This window comes from Anoplopoma fimbria, chromosome 3 (assembly GCF_027596085.1).
Source record: "Anoplopoma fimbria isolate UVic2021 breed Golden Eagle Sablefish chromosome 3, Afim_UVic_2022, whole genome shotgun sequence".
In the NCBI taxonomy this organism is placed as follows: domain Eukaryota; kingdom Metazoa; phylum Chordata; class Actinopteri; order Perciformes; family Anoplopomatidae; genus Anoplopoma; species Anoplopoma fimbria.
Genome location: NC_072451.1, coordinates 7,866,593 through 7,888,521, shown reverse-complemented (window position 1 = coordinate 7,888,521; position 21,929 = coordinate 7,866,593). Strand labels below are relative to the sequence as shown.

At 41.9% G+C, this 21,929-nt stretch overlaps 2 protein-coding genes across 7 annotated transcripts in view; one reads left to right on the top strand and one right to left on the bottom strand.

Annotated features, from left to right (window-relative positions):
- Nucleotides 1-1,665: 1,665 nt before the first annotated feature.
- mfsd12a (major facilitator superfamily domain containing 12a) lies at nt 1,666-13,619 on the top strand. Its single transcript, XM_054596446.1, has 11 exons — nt 1,666-2,420; nt 3,319-3,438; nt 5,630-5,840; nt 5,987-6,116; nt 7,490-7,732; nt 7,894-7,986; nt 8,457-8,549; nt 9,884-10,054; nt 10,174-10,268; nt 11,258-11,388; nt 11,583-13,619. The coding sequence occupies exons 1-11, from the start codon at nt 2,273-2,275 to the stop codon at nt 11,636-11,638; spliced, it is 1,491 nt and encodes a 496-aa protein (XP_054452421.1). The 5' UTR covers nt 1,666-2,272; the 3' UTR covers nt 11,639-13,619.
- Nucleotides 13,620-15,039: 1,420 nt separating this feature from the next.
- depdc5 (DEP domain containing 5, GATOR1 subcomplex subunit) overlaps nt 15,040-21,929 on the bottom strand; it is a 30,070-nt gene continuing 23,180 nt past the window's right edge. For 5 of the 6 annotated variants that reach the window (XM_054596440.1, XM_054596439.1, XM_054596445.1 and 2 more), the window contains 6 exons: nt 21,142-21,381; nt 19,060-19,229; nt 16,881-17,052; nt 16,734-16,794; nt 15,703-15,785; nt 15,040-15,603 (listed from right to left, as the gene is read on the bottom strand). In XM_054596440.1, the coding sequence (XP_054452415.1) occupies nt 15,305-15,603; nt 15,703-15,785; nt 16,734-16,794; nt 16,881-17,052; nt 19,060-19,229; nt 21,142-21,381 (1,025 nt within the window). In that variant the 3' untranslated portion in view covers nt 15,040-15,304. The remainder of the gene's footprint in view (nt 15,604-15,702; nt 15,786-16,733; nt 16,795-16,880; nt 17,053-19,059; nt 19,230-21,141; nt 21,382-21,929) is intronic. The other variant, XM_054596443.1, reaches the window with a different exon arrangement.

The window sequence follows — 21,929 nt, the reverse complement described above, 5'->3', positions numbered from 1 at the left end:
GCCTTCATCTCCTGTTTGTTGAACAATTCAATGAAATGACAATTCAGTGTGAATATCTGATTAAGGGTATAGGAGTGTTAGCATGCTAACAGTTGCTGAAACCAAATAAGCATTAAAACACAAAAAGCAGCTTAGGCTGATGATTTAGGGTTAGGGTTAGCAAAGTATTGAACAGAATGAAGATATTGACCTGATGATGGTTCATGACAAATCACCCATTGGTTGTCAATATATGTCCTCCTGGATTCTTCTGCCATCCCCAGCCCTTCTAGACCCTAGCGCGGCTGAAAACAACTTGTTGCAAATTAGTGGGATAATAATAATAATAATAATAACTTTTATGGGGCATAAATGTATTTATGCTTTCTGGCCTCATCTCCACCAGTAGTGCTTCTACATGTTGTATGCCCTCCCCAAGTACAACCCCAGTAGATCTAACTTTATTGGACCGCTTGGACCTGAGAGTGTTGAATACTTTGAAAACATTGCACAATTACAAGTTAAATATTAATATTATTGGGTGACCAATCCAAGGAGGGTGAATCAGAAGTAAAGTGAATAACAGTCAGGTCAGTAGGAGATAGAAATAATTTGTATGTGTTTACACATTTTTTGTAATTTCTTATATGATATGGTAACCCACACATTCAATTTGAGGGAAGTTTGAGAAATTCTAAATGTGATACCTATAATTGCTTGGATAAACGGTGACTGAATCATTTAGGCATAATAATGGAGAGATATTTTGTCCATGGAAAGTGACTGAGAGCTCGGGGAAGCATCTATAGATAGAAAAGCTATAAATAATAGGAAAAGAGGGCGAGGCTCTCAAATATCTATATAACGCAGTCATATGAAATCTAGACTTGATCTTCCCAGAAAGGTTTGACTTTGTATCACTTCTTCTATTTCTTGGGACTGTTTCCACACAGTTATCCAAATAATCCAGCACACATGCATCCTCAAACAGACCCACGGGTGTAGAACTAATTTCATGAATGCTATTGAGGTATACACTTTGATTTGATCTTTTACCCACAACGTTTCTGGGACACTTATAGCATTTAACTTATTTCCACTGCTGAATAATACATATTGAATGTCCCGTCAACATGCATCTCAGCACTAATTCCAGCTGTGGACTTCAGAAGAAGGCAACTAACAACTTCGTGTTGAATTAACTCTAGTGCCCCTGAGCAAGGCACTGGTTGTCAAACTGGTGAAAAGGAATTGGAGCTGTGGGTGAACTTCTGCTTTGACATCTATGCCCCACTGTTGTGTAACATAGCCTGTCATGTACTTTGTGGAGAGACCAAATTCTGCTTTGTGGTTTTTGAAAACATAATTTGACTCATTTGACTAATACAAAATATGTAGAATAATAACGCAGCACCAACTTTTATAATATTTCCTAATGGTGGCTATATTTACATTGATGTATAGCTTTGACACTTTTAATATGTAACATGTTTACATCACGCCGGAAGTGAGTTAGGAATTTAGCCCACGCTGTTTCCATTTGTCGCATACACGATCTTTGGCTGTCACGTGAGGAAGTAGAACCCACGGGGCTTCCGCTATTGGCTGAGCGGAGCAAGAAGGGTTTCCTATTGGCCAATCCCTCTGGTTTATCCTGCTGTCGTCATCATCAACATTGTCCCGGTCTGGCGCTATTGTTTGCATCTGTTTATGTTTGTGTCTCCAGATGTGCTGTCCCGGTGTAGCTCGTTAGCTAAAGGGTAACGGTGGAGTCACCGTTTAACGCTGCTGCCGTTGAGCGACATTTACGAGGGAAAAAAATAATCTCTCCGGCTTTAAATAGTTTTTTTGGTTCACTGTCAATGCGACCGAGCCGACAGAAAGCTCAGACACAACGGAAGCTAGTGAGGTGTAGGAATGTGAGGGGAGGGATTCTGCGGTGAAAACCCCCTTTAGTTCTCTGGTGTGTTTCCGTTTCGGTTTACAATCCTCCTCCTCCTCCTCCTCCTCCTCACATGCTCCTCCTGGCTCTCCTCTGTCACCTGATTGCAAGGACACCGACATGGAAGGGAATGTCTTTTTGTCCCACTGAAGTATAACTGGCTGAATGGACAAACGCCGTGATGATTATTGATTTTATGTAAATATGGTGACATGTGAAAAGGGGAACCGAAAATTGGTCTGTAGTCATTCAGCTCTGTCAAACCTGTCCTAAGAAGTCTTGCTAACTGCAGCTGCTTTACTGGACTTCTTTTAGCCCTGTCAATGTGTTTGAGATCTCCCACCAGCCACCATGTCGGACACGGAGCGGTCTCTGCCGGTCCTCAAGAAGCTCAGCTATGCGGTGGGACACTTTCTGAACGACCTGTGTGCCTCCATGTGGTTCACATACCTACTGGTGTTCTACCACTCAGTACTGGGATTCGAAAACACAAATGCAGGTAGTCTGTCTGTCTGTCTATCCATCTATTTATCTATTTATCTGTCAGTCTACCTGTCTCTCTCTCTCTCTCTCTCTCTCTCTCTCTATCTCTATATATATATATATATATATATATATATATATATATATATATATATATATATATATATATATATATATATATATATATATATATATATATATATATATATATATATATATATGTATATATATATATATATATATGTATATATATATATATATATATATATATATATATATATATATATATGTATGTATATATATATATATGTGTATGTATATATATATATATATGTATATATATATATATATGTGTATGTATATATATATGTATATATATATATATATATATATATATATATATATATATATATAGATATATATATATATATATATATATATATATGTATATATATGTATATATATATATATATATATATATATATATATATATGTATGTATATATATATATATATATATATATGTATATATATATATGTATATATATATATATATATATATATATATATATATATATATATATATATATATATATATATATATATATATATATATGTATGTCTATCTGTTTATCCCTCTATATATCTATGCTTCTCTCTCTCTGTCTCTGTCTCAACTCTTTGTGATGCTTCGAGTGTCCTTTCTGTTAATGGACTCCACCATTCAGGTGTTTTTAAAGTAGGGCAATGCATTGTTGGTCATTTTAAACCCTGGAAATTCTAATTCCTTTCTATGTATGTTATTCATACAGTGAGTTTTTCCCTCGCCATGCCTTTTTTTCTTCTCTGTCTTTTGTTGCACATTCATTTTCATTGTGTATAAGTGATTTGTGAATGTCTGCCCGCGCGGTGTAGGTGTGATGCTGCTGGTCGGTCAGATAGCTGATGGCATCTGTACGCCTCTCATTGGCTACGAATCTGACCGAACCCCTGGCTGTGGCAACTACGGCAAGAGGAAGACATGGCATTTAGTCGGTAAGTCAGCTGTACACAAAGACAGACAGACAGACAGACAGACAGACAGACAGATTCACCAATGATTTACCATTCAACAGAGAAGTGTAAATCCAGAGCATTCCTAATCCACATAAAGCTGTAATTCAAATAGTACAAAAAATAAACTTCAGGGTCCAATGTAGGGAGACAACATATTTTTGATTCCGTGTATCCCCTGAGTTTTGTTTTTTTGTCCAAACCATTGATATTTTTATTCAGACATATTACATATTGTTCATTTTTATGTAATCTTTGAAGAAGTAGGTTCTAGTGAAGGTTCTTCTCTACTGATATTCTGCAGCCAAACCAAACCAGCCCTGTTGGGTCCAGTCCTGAAGCTGGTCCTTGTACATGCTCCCATAAAGGGTATTCATGTAACTTTGAATAAAAACTCCTGTTTGGACTTGGCCCTCATGCTGATCTTTTTATTGATTAAGTTCTGGTCGGATCAGGTTTTACAAGACTCCGTAATGAGAGCTGTCAGAGGGGGAGGTTATCCGTGCTTCACAGTGGAATGACTTGAAAAGTGGAAGTTTCCTAATGACACACATACACATGGAAAGCTTCATCATAAACCGTCTATACATGGTCATGATGTGTTAGTTGGGCTGCTGGTCACAAGACGTCTCCTACTTTACTGTAAAGTCCATTCTCAGTGAGACCTCAAGCTTTACAGTTTACACTTCTGTAAGGTGCATACTTATGGAGCTTATTTCCTATCTAGAATGCCAGGTGTAGTGTTGACAAATGAAATGAACAATGCCTCTTGCGGGTGCGTTCGCTTAACTTCTTAGAGCATCGGAGAAACGGGTTAATCCACTTCTGCTTCATTATGTGGTCTATTGCCCTTGCCAACTTTTTTTATTTTGCCGTACATTGACAAGGATGCGTTAAATCTATGAGTAAGGCTCTCAAATTGAAACGTCACAATCTTGACTAAAGATAAGAAGACAGCTCTATTCATACTGGACCATGAGTGGCTCCAAACTAGTTATGTTAAGATATTAGATATATGAGATATAAGTTGAGCAGAGAGAAACTTCTGCCAGTGAATGTGAAAACAAACTGCACACATACAACATTCTGCACAGTGACGCTCAAACACCAAAGTGAAACAACGAAAGGAAAAACACACTAATGGAAGTCATCCCATTGTGGGGGGGGGCTGCATCTGGGAACCACTGTTGTTCTGTCAGATAAAAACAAAATGCTTAAATGGTGAAGCGGTCCCACAACCATTAATGTGTTCCACGTTTTTTTGGGGCGCAAAAAATGTAGATTTACGCTCTTAAAGTTGGGGTAAACCATTGGTTTTTTTGGCGTCATTGGGGCAAAAGATCCATAATAACGATAGCATATGGCAATTCAAGTGGTCTGAGAGAAAACTAGACCTCTGCACCTCCTCTTGGCTGCGTTTTAGGCCAATCACAGGTCATTTCAGCGAGAGGGTGTTCCCCATTGGCTGTTCTATAAATGCTGATGCGCGTGCATGTCCCTTCTGATAGTGAAAGTCAGATTCAACAGCAGAATATCCTGCAGGAAGAGTTACTGTTCCAGCATTGGGAACAACTGCCCACCACAAAGCAAGCCAAACAAGGGAGACAAACTATTCCAAAAGAGAGTCTGTGAAGCATTTCACGGTTAATGAGAGCAGAGGTATAAACTGTTAGAAACATTTTCTCTCCATCTCTGAAATGTTTCCCCAATATTGTAGCTAGCTAGAGCCTGGCCTCACAGTATGTCTTTCCAAAGGGCTTTAGTTTGGCCCACAAGTAAACAGGTAGGTCATTCTCATCGATTTTCTGCTATTTAACAGCATCGGGATCATGATCGGGATGATGGATTTTTAAAATGAATGCCTAATAATTGTACAAGTTACTGGGTAAAGGATCATGTACAGTATGTGATAATTTCTTTTATTTTTTTTTTTTTTTTGTGCCTATTCCAGAAACCTGCCTACTCTAGGTTCCACTTAAATAATAATAAGCTGGAATTTTTCCTGCCCCAGTTTTAAGCTTCACTTAGTCACTTTCATGTGTGTGGATATGATTGAGGTCATCTGATACTCGTTCACTTGAGTTACTATATGGAGAAGGACGTGTATTTTTTACAGTACAAACTGAATGTCACTGTTTGTTCCCTTTGTTGCTTCTCTGTGTGTGTGCCTCAGGTACACTGAGCGTGATGCTGTCCTTCGCCTTCATCTTCAACCAGTGTCTTGGCTGTGACATCCACACCCCTCAGTGGGCCAGTTTGACCTACTTCATCCCCTTCATCATCGTCTTTCAGTTCGGCTGGGCCGCCACCCAGATCTCCCACCTGTCTCTCATCCCAGAGCTGGTCACCTGTGAGCACGCTAAAGTAGAACTCACAGCGTACAGGTGCGTTTTTTATGCAAAGATAGAGAACATGGCAAGATCATCTACAGATCCTGAATACGCAGTTTCTGCCTTGTGTGTGTGTGTGTGTGTGTGTGTGTGTGTGTGTGTGTGTGTGTGTGTGTGTGTGTGTGTGTGTGCGTGCGCAGGTATTCGTTCACAGTGATAGCCAACATCACAGTGTATGCAGTGGCTTACCTGCTGTTCCACATCCAGGCTGGAAAGGATGACGACTCGCTCAGTGATGTGCTCGGACCACAAGATATCCCCGTCTTCAGGGTAAGGACGAGATCTAATCTACTGACAAGAGACACTTTACAGGGGTCCAGAGTGGGCGGGGCTACAGAGAACCACTAATCATTGACAGTGATGGAGACACTTTTTCAAATAAAAGTGCTCAGTAGAACCATAGAGGATCTATTGGTGTGTCCCCATAGGACAATATTACATCTGGAGCCCTTTCAGAGGGTTCTGCCTAGAACAAAACATGGGTTATTCATAGAACGATCCATGAAAGGTTCCACCCCAAACCCCCTATTAGAGGTTCTACAGAGAACCCTTCTATGATGTGATGGTTCTATCCAGAACCCTCTGTTGGGGATGTATCGAGAACTTTTCCTCCTCTTAAGGGTGTTTAAAAAAAAACCCACCAGGGGGTCCCTTTTCATTTTCCTCTAGAACCCACTAAAACGATTTGGAGTATGTAACCCATCCTCCTGAGCTCCAATTTTCCATAGTGCCATTTCTAATGCACCTCTGTGTCTGTCCACGTCTAATCTCGCATTCTGCTGCAGCAAACTGCAGAATATTTTTGGTCTGGCAGTGGTGATGCTCTCAGACCTCTGGTGGTTGTGGTGACTTGCACTTTTCTCAAAACACCTTTTTATTGCCTGTTTTATACTGCCATTGACTTCCTGCTGACTCACTCACTACTCTTAAAGGGACAGTGTGTAGGATTTGGCATCATCTAGGGGTGTGGTTGCAGATTGCGATCAAAAGAATACCCCTCCACTTTCCAAGACTGTGGTAATGTCAGCGACTGAGTGCTAAACTGTGGTAATGCCGTTCTCCTCGCCCAGAGGCCATCCTTAAATGAATAACACTCCTGTAGGAGCAGCGTACGTCAGACGGCGGCGAACCCTAGTTTTACTGCAGTTTTGTGTTGGAGAACTAAAGTGGCCCCTCAAATAACGTGGCAGACTCTGAAGAGGACCCGCTCCCTATACAGATATGACCACAATGATTCTTAGTTTCAGGTGATTATACACCAATAAAAGCAACAACAGATCCCCTGAAATGGTTCACACTGTGCCTTTAACCGGCCGATCAATATATCTTTCGTCTTGGTGACTGGTGGTGAAGATGGATAACCTCGCACCACTGATGAAGTGTGTACCCGTGTTGTGATACCATGTACTCTTATTAAATTGCAACTTGCTTTTAATGAAAATATTTTTGCATCAAACCTCCATCTTTTTTTCACTAAACTTTTTTTCACTATTCAAGAGAGTTGTAGAATGTTTTTATAAAAACCTCAGACTGAAACATCCTGCATTCACACAGATTGGGGAAGTGAAAGAACGGAGAGAAACCGCTCTACTCGTTCTTCTGAAACCCTGACCATGTTGGTTCTGTGTTGTGTTTACTCTCAGAATCTGGCGTTGATTGTTCTGGGCATCGGGGCTCTCTTCTCCCTCCTCTTCCACCTGGGAATCAAAGAGAAGAGGCCTGGAGGAGACGGGGAGGCTGGAGGAGAGGAGGGGAGGAATAGGTTGAAGGAGGAGGAGGAGGAGGGGGAGGAGGGGGAGGAGGAGGAGCCAAGGCTTCCCTGCTCTCAGACCTCCTCCTCTCTTCTGCAGTGGAAATGTTGGCTGCAGCAGCCGTCTTTTTACCAGGTAGGAGATTCTACAAACACACTAGAGCCTGACCTTCACCAGACGCTGCTCCACTTGTTGTTGTGTGTTTGGACTTTTTGCAGGGATTCTTGTTCCCACAGCTTGACAGTTGCCACGTGTTGTCATTGGCAGACCTGTTTGTTTCCTGTGTGTCTCTGCAGGTGGCCTTACTCTACATGTCTACCAGGTTAATGGTCAATCTGTCTCAGACGTACATCTCCATGTATCTCATCAACACTCTGATGCTGCCCAAGGTAACACTACATCACCACAGTCCTCCTTATCACATCCATATTCCCCGTTCATCAGGGACAGGGACTACCCTGAGCCTTCCTGAGCCTTCCTCGTATTAGTTGTTGCACTTATTTGCAGTTCGTATTAGTTGTTGCACTTATCCTATTCGTAGTAGTTTGTAGCACTTACTATATTCGGATTAGTCTGTTGCAATTATTGTTTTCATAGTAATTTGCCTCTGCACTATACTTTTGCTCTGGCTTATGCTTTAAGATGCTTGTTTAAGAAAGGAGATGCACTTATGACTTCTGGTGACTAGTAGTTCTCTTGAATACCTATGTTGAATACACTTCCTGTAAGTCGCTTTGGATAAAAGCGTCTGCTAAATGACTGTAATGTAATGTAATGTAATGTGATGGACAGTGCGTATCACAGCTACACACAGCGGTCTGTCCTCACTGTTTGTTCTTTCTCTTCCTCCCACCAACAGAAGTTCATCGCCACCATCCCATTAGTGATGTACCTGAGTGGCTTCCTGTCTTCTTTCATCATGAAGCCTGTCAGCAAACTCCTTGGAAAATGTGTAAGTAAAGCCTCACCCCTCAGCATGGCTCCAGACTCCTGAATGGATTTCCTTATCTTTGACCGTTTTTTTTTTTTTTTTAGTTTTTTTTTAAAACATCAATATTTTTCTCCTGGAGCTTAAATTCAAAGAGGAGCTACCTGAGCAAACAGTGGTGGCAGCTTGGCCGACCTTTGTTCGTCAGACAGCCGACTGGAATTCGTAATTTTTCATTTGTAATGTTTTTTTTACCACAAACAGTATAACTATTAACCCTTTGATCCCTACTGACTCTTTGTATAAACCCTTTGTTCTCGGCGTCGGAACCCTGAGAGGGCAGAACACATAGTTGTAGAAGTGCGTGTCATCAACATGGTTGTGATTCCTGGAACACTGCCAACGTCATTCAGATACAGATACATGCTTAGTGTTGAAAACTTGTGGACGGGCGGGCAAAATTTGTTCGCTACTGTCAGAAGAGATCAGATCACACACACACACACACACACACACACACACACACACACACACACACACACACACACACACACACACACACACACACACAGAGGCACACACACGCACACACACAGTCCTGATGAAGGAGGTTTTCACATGCTCATTTTTACATTCAACCCTACAAAGAAATACTTAAAATTTGAAATCAAGTTTTCAGGGGCTAAAGGGAGAAAAAAGGGTGAGACAGGATAAATTGTTCAAAGCTCATCACTTCTTGTAGCAGATCAGTTGAATGCAGTCCTGTAGAACACAATCACTAACCATGTGACCACACTCTAATGATCCGAGCTCTGAATATAAAGCAGAGTTAGGACTCAGAGAGTTGACGGGCTGGTTTCTGTTGTTTCAGTACAGCATTTCCTCATCAGACTCTCCACTGTCACTGTATGTGTTAGTTTCTGTGAGGAACTTTTTACTGGTTATGAAACCATTTAAATGTAGTACTGATGCCTCTATATGACCTTCATATGTAAACATGACCACCAGAGAGAAGATCATCTATTTCTATTTATCATTCTTAATGCTCGTCATCGGTTTTGGATTCTTCGTTCTTCATGGAGGCGTGAGAGAAAAACAAAACGTTTATTTTATTATTCAAAGTAACACAGGGTGAGCAATTCATATATAAATGATCATTTTGGGCGTGAGGCATTGCTTTAGATTTCATCTTGATTGTGTATCTACACTGCTGGATTTGAACCAGCAACTCCTCTGTCACTTCCTGTCTCTCTCTCTCTCCTGATTGGTGCAGCTCACCTACTTCGTGGGCTGTAATGTAATGTAATGTAACTCCTCTGTCACTTCCTGTCTCTCTCTCTCTCTCCTGATTGGTGCAGCTCACCTACTTCGTGGGCCTGCTGCTGATCATGGCCTTCTCCTACTGGGTGCTTTTGGACGACAAGATGGGTGAGCGGGTGTACGGGGCCGCTGTGCTGCTGGGGGCGGGGTCAGCCACCGTCCTGGTCATATCGCTGTCCATGACCGCCGAGCTCATCAGCAATCAGACGGTAAGGTGTGTGTGTGTGTGTGTGTGTGTGTGCGTGTGCGTCTGCGTGCGCGAGGTGTGTGTGTCCTTTCACATCATTCACTATCTTCATCTTCTTCTTCTCTCCGTCTCTCTCTGCAGCAAAGTGGAGCGTTTGTGTATGGAGCCATGAGTTTCACTGATAAGGTGGCTAATGGAGTGGCCGTGATGATCATTCAGGTTCTGCATCCTTGCCAGTTAGTACAAACTCCCACACACACATGTTATATGGATGCTTATTATAGGACCTCCTCCAACGTTCAATCATGACCCACTGCCATCAGCTTTATTGATATATCCACAATGTAAAGGGACACTGTGTTTACTGGATCTGGCCAGGACTTTAACAGGAACCGCCTTTATCAGGACTGAACCAGGACTGTACCACCTTTATCAGGCCTTTTAACAGGACTGACTTTAACAGGACTGTACCGCCTTTAACAGGACTGTACCACCTTTAACAGGACTGTACCAGCCTTTATCAGGACTGTACCGCCTTTAACAGGACTGTACCGCCTTTATCAGGACTGTACAGCCTTTAACAGGACTGTACCGCCTTTATCAGGACTGTACCGCCTTTATCAGGACTGTACCGCCTTTATCAGGACTGTACCGCCTTTAACAGGACTGACAGTCAACCTCACAAAGAATGGATTGCAGCTGCTGAAAACACCATCATGTCCAACCGCTATCTGTCCTGTGTAAAGGTCCAATTCAATGAAGCTACTGCTCTATGATACTGCAGTACAAACACGCCAATATAGTTTTAGTTTGAACAGATGAGTGCAATTTGGTATTTTTTTCGTGTAGGGAGAGGGAAGAAGTCATTGTTACTATAACAACACTACTTTAGGTGAAACAGAATTCTGAAGTCTTCTGGCGTTCACACAGCTTTTCACTCTCCGCCCACATTACCATGGTGTTTAGCGGTGGTGTCTGTGGAGTGATGAGGTTCATTCATCATTGCAAAGCGAAGCAATGTGTTTCCTTGATTTAAAAAACAAAAAACCAAAAAAAACAAACATGTTTTATTCTTGCAACTTTGTGAGTTCTTTCTCCTCAATAGATGCTTTTATATTTGACATTCAGAGTTCCCCCCAGCTTTAAATTTTTTTTTTTTTTTACTACATTGGCCCTAATACGAGGATGTTCGTCTCAGTCTAACAGCTTTTGTTGTCTCTCTCAGTACGGTGATGTGCTGTCCAGCCTGTGTGTGGTTCTATCATTACATCATGGTCATAGTCACGGGAGGCGTGGCAGTCGTCGCTGCTTTGGCGCTCTGCTCCATCCTCATCTGGCCAATCAGGATCCGACTACGTGAGTCGGACAGCTCTACATTTACATTCAGTAGTTTATCTGAATGACTTTTCCCCTCACTCGTTGTAGCTGTTCCTTTATGGCATAGTCCTGGTTCACAGCTAAGATACTTTCCTTTGTGTGTGTGTGTGTGTGTGTGTGTGTGTGTGTGTGTGTGTGTGTGTGTGTGTGTGTGTGCGTGTGCGTGTGTCCAGGTGGACGCCCAGGTGGACCGCCACTCATCTCTGGGGATGAACCCACAGTCAACTAACAGCCCCTCCTCCACCTCCCCTACCAACTGACACCTCATCAGAACAACAGGACCCTGGAGCGTTCAGCTGCACAGGAGGAGCTTTCACTTCTGTTTTCTCTTTTAAGATTCTTCTTCAGATTTTTCAGGGAGAGGCACCAGGAGGATTCCTGACTGACCGGGTCACACATTTAGCCCGTCTGATAACGTTACAGGAGTCCACAGGAGCTGAGAAGGGGGATCATTTAAATAACTTTAGTTCAAAGCAATTTTCAACATAGATCCTGTTTTCCCATAATTTTCCAAAAACATTTTTTCATCTCAGCTTGATCGGTTTGGAAAATCAGTTGATCCAAGTCAAATCAAAAAGTGTTGGCATGAGATTATCAGAGTAATGACCATGTATGGGCGTTACTAAGCAGCGGTTCGCCCAGCAGCTGATCATTATGAGCCCATAATGTTGCTCCACGCGATAGTACTTTTGACACACATTCATACAAATCATTATATCTTTAGTATTTTACACAATTTTTTTTTCCCGTTCATATGCAGAATCTGAAATTTGTATCATTGGAACGAAACCAAATCACACAAGAGCGCTAACATGTACATAGGTCTGCAGATCCAGCTGGTCTCAGTGTAATGTAAGCACCAACGAAGGAATGAGGAACAGTAGACCATGATGGTATAGATTCCTTATGTACTGCCTCACCACACAACTGTGGGCATGAGATATGCTGTTAGGTTGGATAGATTTTTTCTTTTCATGGGTATGACATCAGCCACAGCCTTTATACATTTATACAGAACGTTGGAAGATGATGAGAAAACAGGGTCTGGGTCTTTAATCTTCTTTAGCTCAAATTATTTAATCTCATGTCTGCTGCATCAGACACAACAGAGCTGACTGGAGGCCTCGGCTGAACAGGATTCATTCAGAAAGGGATCTGCTCACCTGCTGCTTCACCGACGGACATCAGGGCCATAAAAAAAGGATGATGAAGGGAACCAGATGCATTATGGGGTGCATTAAAGTGGATCAAACTCAGAAACACCAAAGAAGACACAGGGACCGCTATAAACACATCAAAAAAAAAAAATCATTCCTGAGTGGAATGCATCATTAAAGGCTCATTCACTTTACTTTCCTCCAGAGAAGCAAACCACTACATCTACACAGACGCTTCATGGACACGGGAGAACTGAACCCAGACCGCCGCGATGAGGAGGATCAAGGTCTCGCTGCAACGCACAGACGCACTTAAACAGGAAGTAAGAAGAGCTTCTCTAGAATGTGACTGCAGCAGAAACAATGTGGGAATGAGCTTTTCCTCATCTGATCCAGAGCCTCCCTGTACTGTCTGTTTGACGTCACATACTGGGAGAGAACTGCATCCCAGTGAAGTCTCATTCAGATGAGCTGCAGCGTTCAATCTGCTGCTGGGGTTGTCTCTAAAAGCTGAACTGGGATCCAGTAGGCGTACTGGGATAACTTGTACCTGTGCCTCATTGTTGAACTTGTATTAAGAACAAATCCTTATTATGATGTGATTATATTTCTATTTTAATCGTTTTTCTTGGTTCATTGTTTTACTTCTTCATGATCAGAGACCAAATGGAATATGGTTTTAAAGAATATATTCTCTAATCAAAAGAAACTTGAATAGCAGAATTGTATTTGATATAAATATATATATATATATATTATATAAAATCACTTTAAAGGGATATTCATATGATATATAATGTGTGAATACTAATATGAGGGAATTATACTGGTAAATTATCAGACCTGGCACTGGTGTCTTTTTTTTATGTTGGACTAATGCAGGGCAGAAGCTCTGTGACCTTCATGATAATCCGTCATCTCAGTTATAACTTTATGGGTTTTTTTTCTTTAATGTCTTTGTTGCTCCAGTGATTGCTCTGAGTCTCTGAGTGTCGCCATTGTTTTGTAAAGAGATGCTCTTTAAATGAAATAAAGTGAAGCACGTAATAACCACATGGTCATATCATGAGAAAGGAAATAACTAGAAGTAGAATTAGTCCCTCCAAAATGTCATCAATTGTGAAATTTGTGTGAAATTGTCCTCATAGGCATATCAATTCTTGAGTTATGGGTTAGGCCATAGTTTGTGAGGTCACAGTAACATTTGACCTCCAAATTCTAATCAGTTCATCCTTTTGTCCAGGTGGATGTTTGAGCCAAACGTAATGAAATTCCCTCCAGTCAGGAAATGAAACATGGCATGTTTAAGAAAAAAAATGTGAGAAATGATTGTTATCCATGACAACTGGGCCAACTTGATCTGTTGAGGAAGAGGTGATCCTAAATTGATCCTGTTGACACAGATGAACGGACACTGTCTGTGATGACACAACAGTCTGCTGGAACATTGGGCCTCAGGCAGGCAGGAAGGAATGCTAAAACAAAACAAAAATCCTCCAATTTTAGTTTATAGCCACAATTTCATTTCTGGGACACACCATTGTTGTCTTATCTTTACTCTTGTCTAAGGTAAGAGAACATTTTAGGAGTGGTCAACAGCCCTCTTACCAAAATAGTTAGTAAAAATGCTTGAATATCGTTTAAACAAATTTAGAATATTATATATATTTACAGTCATTATAATCATTGGATTATTTAAGAATTACTATTGATCCGTTAATCCCTTAAAGACTATAAAAACATTGGATGATATTGGGTGCTTTTTGATTTTTCTGTAACGTCAGTACTGATGCTCTGGAGAATCACATATTTAAGTTTGTTTAACAGAACCTCGGTTTCAGTTCTGCTGAAGTTCTTCTCACAGCCTTTTTCTGTTGGCATCTCTCCAATTCTCAGCCGAGTATTTGGACAAGGCAGAACTCCTGCCCTAATGCAGTGTTTAGGGGGCGTTATCTATACTTATAATAAAAGCATCCAGTAATACTTATGCCAAATGAAATAAGGGGATCGTAAAATCAGATGTCCATACCAGAGGCCTGTGCTACCTACTAGATGGAAATATATGATCTGGTTTGGCAGAAACTGTTCAAAAAGTTGAAACAAATTAGTATGATTGAGTGATATTGGTCATCAGTGCCGATTTATGAACCTGGTTACGATCACATGTGGATGGTTCTGGACGTCTGGATGCAGAGTTTACTTCTTTTATTTTTGCTCTCGACAGAAAATGTTTTGTTTGGTCAATGACACTTAATAACTGGAGAATAACAACAGATCTAATCTACTCAGATCTGCTTTGTCAAACCAAATTCTGTTTGTCCCCATTATAACACTGCCTGTGACTCTACTGATTGAAAATGACAGGAGGTGCTTGTTTATTGGGTGTGTGAAATGAAACCTAGTGGAAGTCTCAAAGTGTCTGGTTCTCAACAGGCCGGCACAGCTCATGTTTCACTGGTTTAAAAAAAAAAACTTTCAAATGAATAAGAGTCTTTTATTTATAATGTGAAAACAAACAAAGAATTAACAGAACACATCATTTGAGCAGAACCTCTGCTCTTAAGGCGTGATTATGATGTTTAAAGTGTCGAGACAATCAAACATTCAATCCTGTAAACATCCAGAGGTGATTGTAGTCAGCCGGAGCAGCAGGCCTGTCACAACATGTCGCTGGATAAATAAAGACTATAAAGAGTTTCCATGTGCTACATTTTGTTGTCCCGTGGTCGTCTGTCCTGTCAGGGAGCGCTGGCGTTCATTTTCTCCTGGCAGCTGTCCCACAAGTTCAGCAGTCTGTTGTCCTTGTTGGCGCAGAAGTCTGTGAAGTCCCTGAGGAGGCGGTCGGCGAGCCGCTCGTCCCCCAGCACGCCCGTCCTCCAGGCCTTGGTCAGCATGGTGTTGTAGGCCCAGTAGTAGCCGACGCGCTCCTCGCCGCCGTACGGCCCCTGGCTGTTGGAGGTGGTGGAGTTTCTGCGTCGGCGCTGCTGCCCGCTCGAGTACTTCCTCTTTGAGTACGGCAGCTGCAGGAACACAGTGCCTGACGGAGAAGAGGCAGACTGAAGCTTGTCAGCCAAAAGGAAACAGAAGTTTGTGTGTGTGTGTGTGGGTGTTTGTTTTATGTTGTGATTTGACGAACCTGTGACGTGGATGTACTGGGGCTTGTTCTCAGAAGGGAAATTGAAAGCAGAAGCAGAAAACTTGTCGTGCACAAAGCCGAATCTGGTAGAAAGAGCACAACATTTACACATTTCTGAATGATGTTACTGGGAAATCAAGACAACATATTTGGTCCCAGAACTCTGTAATTCACTGTAACATACCATGGAGTTATATTTGAGCCTCATTCCTGAGCACATTAACAAATTGCATGGAAATAAAGGATATTATACAGATAATGCATTATAACTCAAAATGTCAAGTTTAATTTGAGTTAGTAAGAAAATTTGATGATTCCAGCTACAGAGCTAAGGCAATATAATCATCAATGGAGTTCCTTTAAAAAAAAAAAAATACCTTTAAATGTAAATACATCATCAAGATATCATTTGGTTGAATAGAGCGTACTACATCCCAATTAAAAGTAACTAATATGTGACGGTTAACAGTAATTAGTATGCTAGTATCCACAATACTAACATTTTCACAGGCACTGACTGTTAAGTTAAAGGTACACTATGCTGCATTCTCTCCTACTGTTGGTAAACAACCTTCAAGTACACTTAGTTTCTAGTGTCTTTTGGTGTACAACTACAAGAGTACAGAAGCGCATCAGTACACCTGCTGCTTTACTTTCCGGGTAACAAGCATCACTATCACACAACTTGTTTCAGTCTGGTCAGAGCGGGCCGATGCCATGCTATGATTGGCCAGTCTGCTTAAGAGAAGCGGGACGAAGGGAGGGTCATTTATCATGTTAGACAACTAAAAGCTGGCTCAGCTACTGCGTATCCAGCAGCAGTTAGACGGCTACCTGCCATGATAGCTGGGTCGCACTTACAAATGGAATGTCATGAAGGTTCATTTAACTGGTTATGTATCCAATACTGTTGATAATACTAGGTGTGGCTGTGATGAATGGAGACAAAACATCAAATCATGTCCTTCTCCTGTTTTCTGATTGGCTGTAATTGTGCACGGCCACAGGATAGACACACAAACAACACCAACCTGTACAGTATGGCCTCCTGAAAGAGCTGCATCCGGTCCCAGTACGTCTCTGGTTCAAAACCTGTTTAATGAGTTCAAACAGACAGATGCTGTGACTGAGCTGCTGTACACACCACAGACAGGAGGTTCGTCAGACGGCCTCTATACCTTCAAAAAGGTTGTCTCCGGCGTTCTTCAGCAGACAGTGGATGTTCAGAGGGATGAAGAGCTGGGCTCTCAGTGGATCTCCGTACAGGTAAGACGTCAGCGCGAAAGGAACCTCCAGCACCGGGACCAGCAGGAAGCCGCAGGAGGCGGCCTTCCTGTGCCACCCTTGAACCTAACAGATGATAAGGGATTTAGAAATGGCAGTTCAGTGTTAAACTGGACCTCTCCATGGATCTGTCCCTTCATCATGCTTTGACGTTTACACTCAAGGACAAGTTGTACTTCTCTGTGACTTCAACATCCAGACAGAGTTAACTCTGACTTACTACCTTTACTTTCTTCTTTCACTCTCTTACTCTAAACACTTAGCTAGTTAACTTCTGCAAACTTCTTTTCTGATTCATTTGCTTCTACTTTTTTGCCTGGACCAGCTAAGGTCATCTCTGTCAATGTCTAAGAACTCATCTTCTGGATATCTCTACTGTAGTAACTGGGTTAGAAACAGAAACAAACACAATTAGCATATTAGAGTTAGCATCAAACCACTGAAATGTTCAGCAACAGCCAACTAGAAACCTGCATTAATCTAAAGATCCTACATAATTGAGCCCTTGTGCCTCACTTTACAAAAGTTGCTCTGATGTCCTTAGAGTGTTAAATCTTTAACCAAAATCTGTCCTAATAATTCATTACAAATTTTCTGAATTTTAACCCTTTAAATTGAAATGCCATTGTCGTCTTTTTATGAAGGAACAATACAATGGAACTACTTTCTGTATGCTAGGGCGAATCTCTTCCCAGGCTGGGATATGTCAATGATTAGCAACAACCTTGATTTTAATGCATTGCATCTAACACAACAGTGGCTGGTCTGACCACGTGACAGTGATTCAGCAACCCTGTTCTCCTGATCTGGAATCTTTTATCATAAACTCTAAAACCTCTTACTCCCCCTGTAAATCACTTCATTCATACTGGTCGGTCAACGTGCAGGAGGCTCAGTGCACACCTGCCTCCAGATACTGTCTGTGAAGCGGACCAATCCGAACTCTTCAGTTATTGTCCTTGGTGACTTTAACAAAGGAAACCTCAGCCATGAACTCCCCAAATATAGAGAGTACACTTTGAATCACTGTTACAGTACAATCAGGGGGACTATCTGCCGTCCCTCACACTGCACTGGGACACTCTGACCACATCGGGGTCCATCTGATTCCTGCATACAGGCATATATATATATTTTTTTTTTTTCTTTACAATATTTACTATTTCTTCCTTGCAGAATGCAATATATACTGATAGTATAGTTCAGAAATATATTCATCTTGACTGTACAGCAGATTGAGATATAACAACATATTCTTCTGAAATTCAATAATATACAAGAAATATGATGTTTTTACAATGTCCTTCTATTAGTGGTTTCAGGTTGATTTTTTCAGTATTGAGGATGATCATTCTCTTCCTTTATTTCCAACCATTTCAGATTAAGTTGTTTGTTTCTTGCTGATACTTGAATTCTAGAATCCATTTTTTATTTCCTCAATGCTTATGTGTCACCAGTTGCCAGAGAACCAACATAGTTACAATGTTGTCTCTTTGTTTTAAAAGCCTCTGTGTTTCCTCGTTTTGAATACTGAGAAGGGTGTATTTGAAAAAAAAAAAAAGATAGGGAAGTATTATAGTGTCAGTGCTCAACCAGGAGGGGAACTCCAAATTTGATAAATTGCCTCAAGTGATGTAACGTGAGTCAAAGAATTTGAAAGGGGAAAAAAATCTGGGGGTTTGTAGGACACATTAGCCACTACCGGCATAACACATCCAAATGTCTGACCAAACTGTCTTGGATAGAGTAGCATTGTGGGTAATGTAAGCACTGGGATTTGACAAGATTCAGACCGATGGCGTCACCTTGGAAGCATAGTGCCCTCCCCCCGTTCCCCTCTGGGTAAACACTGTTAGCAGTGTGAGGACTGTTCCGCTGACTCAGCCGCTGCCATGCTGAGAACCTTGTGGAGTCAATCCCTCAGTCATAGATATACTCTGATTTTCTAATTAAGCACCTTTAACTGTCCTTCATGAGCAGGTTCTACAATCTATTCTGATTTTGTTTCTCTTGACATGTGAAGAATGACATTTTGACAATTAACCCCAAAAAAGACAAAAGACATCTAGATACCATCTCAAAGAGCACTGCAGCAGTGACGGCCATCCAGTGCAGCTTGATCTCAAAGGCAGAGTTGAGTGAGAAGTTTCCGTGGTAATAACAGCTGCACCATTCGGTCCGGTCACTGCGGTTGTTAACGTCCACATCCAGAGTGACCGTCTTCTGCTCCGGGACCGTAGCAGCTGGGGGGGGACAGACATAGGGAGGGAGAGAGAGAGAGAGAGAGAGAGGTGGAGAGACAGGAAGACAGGAGGCAAAGGAAGCACAAGAAGGGGAGATGGATGGCATGATGGCAGAAGGAGGAGTGAGAGGAGGTGGTTAAACAGCATGAATGTCTGCATTATCCCAGGTGTCCTGGTTTAATAAAGAGCAATTAGAACAACAAATAAGCTATGAATGCAGTCAGTGTCTATTGAATTATTACTGGACACCAGGTGTCAGATAGCAGTTTGGAAGCATTCATCTTGCAAAGTTGTTGCTTTAAAGAACGCAAGCATTTCCAAATGAAGCTTCGAGCGGTCGCATGAAGCAAGAATGGAGCCGAAAGAAAAAAAAACACTGTCACAATGTGCCGTGTTGTAAGAGTGTTTCTGAGAGCGACAGGTGAGGACATCGCACACCACGGCACTACTGAACCACAGCCACCAACACCACAGCATGCACCGAAACACTACACCAACCTATTACTGCTCCTGGATCAGCTACACTAACCCCACGGCATGCACTGAATGGAAGGTGGTGGGGGGGGGATTCACATCGATCAATGATGTGGACGGATCACACTACAGCTAGAGGTAGGAGACACTCGTCATGCACTACACACTGGAAAACACCCCCCCAGCTGATCAATGCAGATCTACAGTCCACCCTCAGGAGAGCTGGGTCCAGTATCTCGGTCACACAACAAAGAGACGATGGGGGATGATGGACAGTGACAAATATGATGTTATCAAATGTTATATGATGTCATGGAAGCAGTTCTGTGGTGACAGTAATAATCCCACTGTGTGAGATGGAAAATGATGAATTTGTTGGAGCTAAAGTTGGAATGGTGAGCGGTGGTTGTGTACATGTAGTGCTCATTCTTTTTGGTTTATATAACTTTGTTTTGAGTCTGGGAATTATTGGTGTTTATTTTGAATATTTATATACAACATTCGGTTTTGAAAACACCATTTGCCCCGTCTTTAGACTATAACCATTTTTTACCAACTGCATCTTCTCAACAATTTATATTAGTGAAAAATGTTTCTGAGCTCTGCTTGTTGCAGCAAAACCTTGTTTACAGTGAGGGCCGAGTGGGCCTCACATTCTCACTTTGAGCCTAGAAGGTAAACTACATAGGCCCACCTCACCACCTGAATCAGAAAGTCGGTGCGGAGCAGGCATTAAAACTCCACCTTGCTACGCCCTGACCTTGTTTAATTGTCTCTGAGCCGATGCTAACATACAAACTTCAGTAAAATAGACTATCATCTGATGGCTACATTTAATTTCTGTACACTACCATTGACAATAAACTATAGTTCCATGGCTCACTCCTTTCTGTCTTGTTTAATCATTCGCCAAAAGCCTAAATATATTTACTGGCTAATTTTGTCATAGCCATTTTACGTTTGTTAATTAATTGGTAGTCAAATGTAAAGGCTAACATGGACAGCCGATGATAGAAAGAAAATTTGAGACAGCCTATTTCAAATGTAAAAACTGAATGTAGTAATTTTGCATTTACATAACATGTGCAACCAAAAACAAAGAGCAGCAGGTGGATGTGGATGAATGTTGTATGGAAGCTTGAGGGCTCATTTGATGGTGCTCAGTAAGTTTCAGGGTCAGGTGAAGGGTGGATGTTGTAAAGTATGCATAAATAATCAGTAGCAGCACTAGAACCATCCAATTAGGATTTCTGTTTGTACGAAACTACCTGACCAGCCCTTGAACAAATGCACCCTCTGTGCTTAGTGTGATGTAAAAACTGGACCCAGACAATTCTCTGAAGTATAGCCTTGTGTATGATCTGCATCACACTGGGTTAGGGAGACTGCGGCTCCTCTGGGGTGATGGCTGTTCCGGGGGGAACTGGGCTGGGTGTACCTAGCAGTGCGGCGGCCTGGCTGCGTCCTCCAAAGCTGCGGCTGAAGGAGCTGTGCCTACTTGCGTAGGAGGCCGGCCGGCTGGGCAGCCAGGGCAGGAGGAAGGCAGGGAGGTCACAGGGCCGCCGCTCCTCCAGCACAAAGGCCACCTCGAACCACTTCCTCTGGAACAGAGCAAAGTCCTCCAGGGCTGCAGCGGACCAGCCTCCTGCCGCCGTGGAGGGAAGCTGGGATGTCGGGCCTGCAGAGGAGAGGACAGCCAACAATGTCATGACAATAGCCACTGGATTGTATAGTATTCTAATTACCTGACATTAATTATTGCTGCTGTGGCAAACCAGGGGAAACAGCAAAGCCAATCCATCACAGGAGGCGGATCACCCAGCTCAGGTTGGCGAGATAATAGAGTTGGGGAACACTGGGCACATGGTCACACCGGCAGCCCATCAGGTAATGATGGGATCCCCAAATCCAGGTGTGAGAAACTTGTTGCATCATTCCCAAGAAGACTCATGGCTGTACTAGTCTTATAAAAGGGTGCTTCTAATACTCAATACTGAGCAAAGGGTCTGAATACTTATGACCATGTGATATTTCAGTTTTTCTTTTTTAATAAATTTGCAAAAATTTCTACATTTCTGTTTTTTTCTGTCAAGATGGGTTGCTGAGTGTACATTAATGCGGGAAAAAATGAACTTTTCGATTTTAGCAGTTTGAACAAATGGCTGCAATGAATTTATACTTGCAGAGTGAAGCCGGCTGAGGAGCCAGTGCTTAGTCGTGCACCTC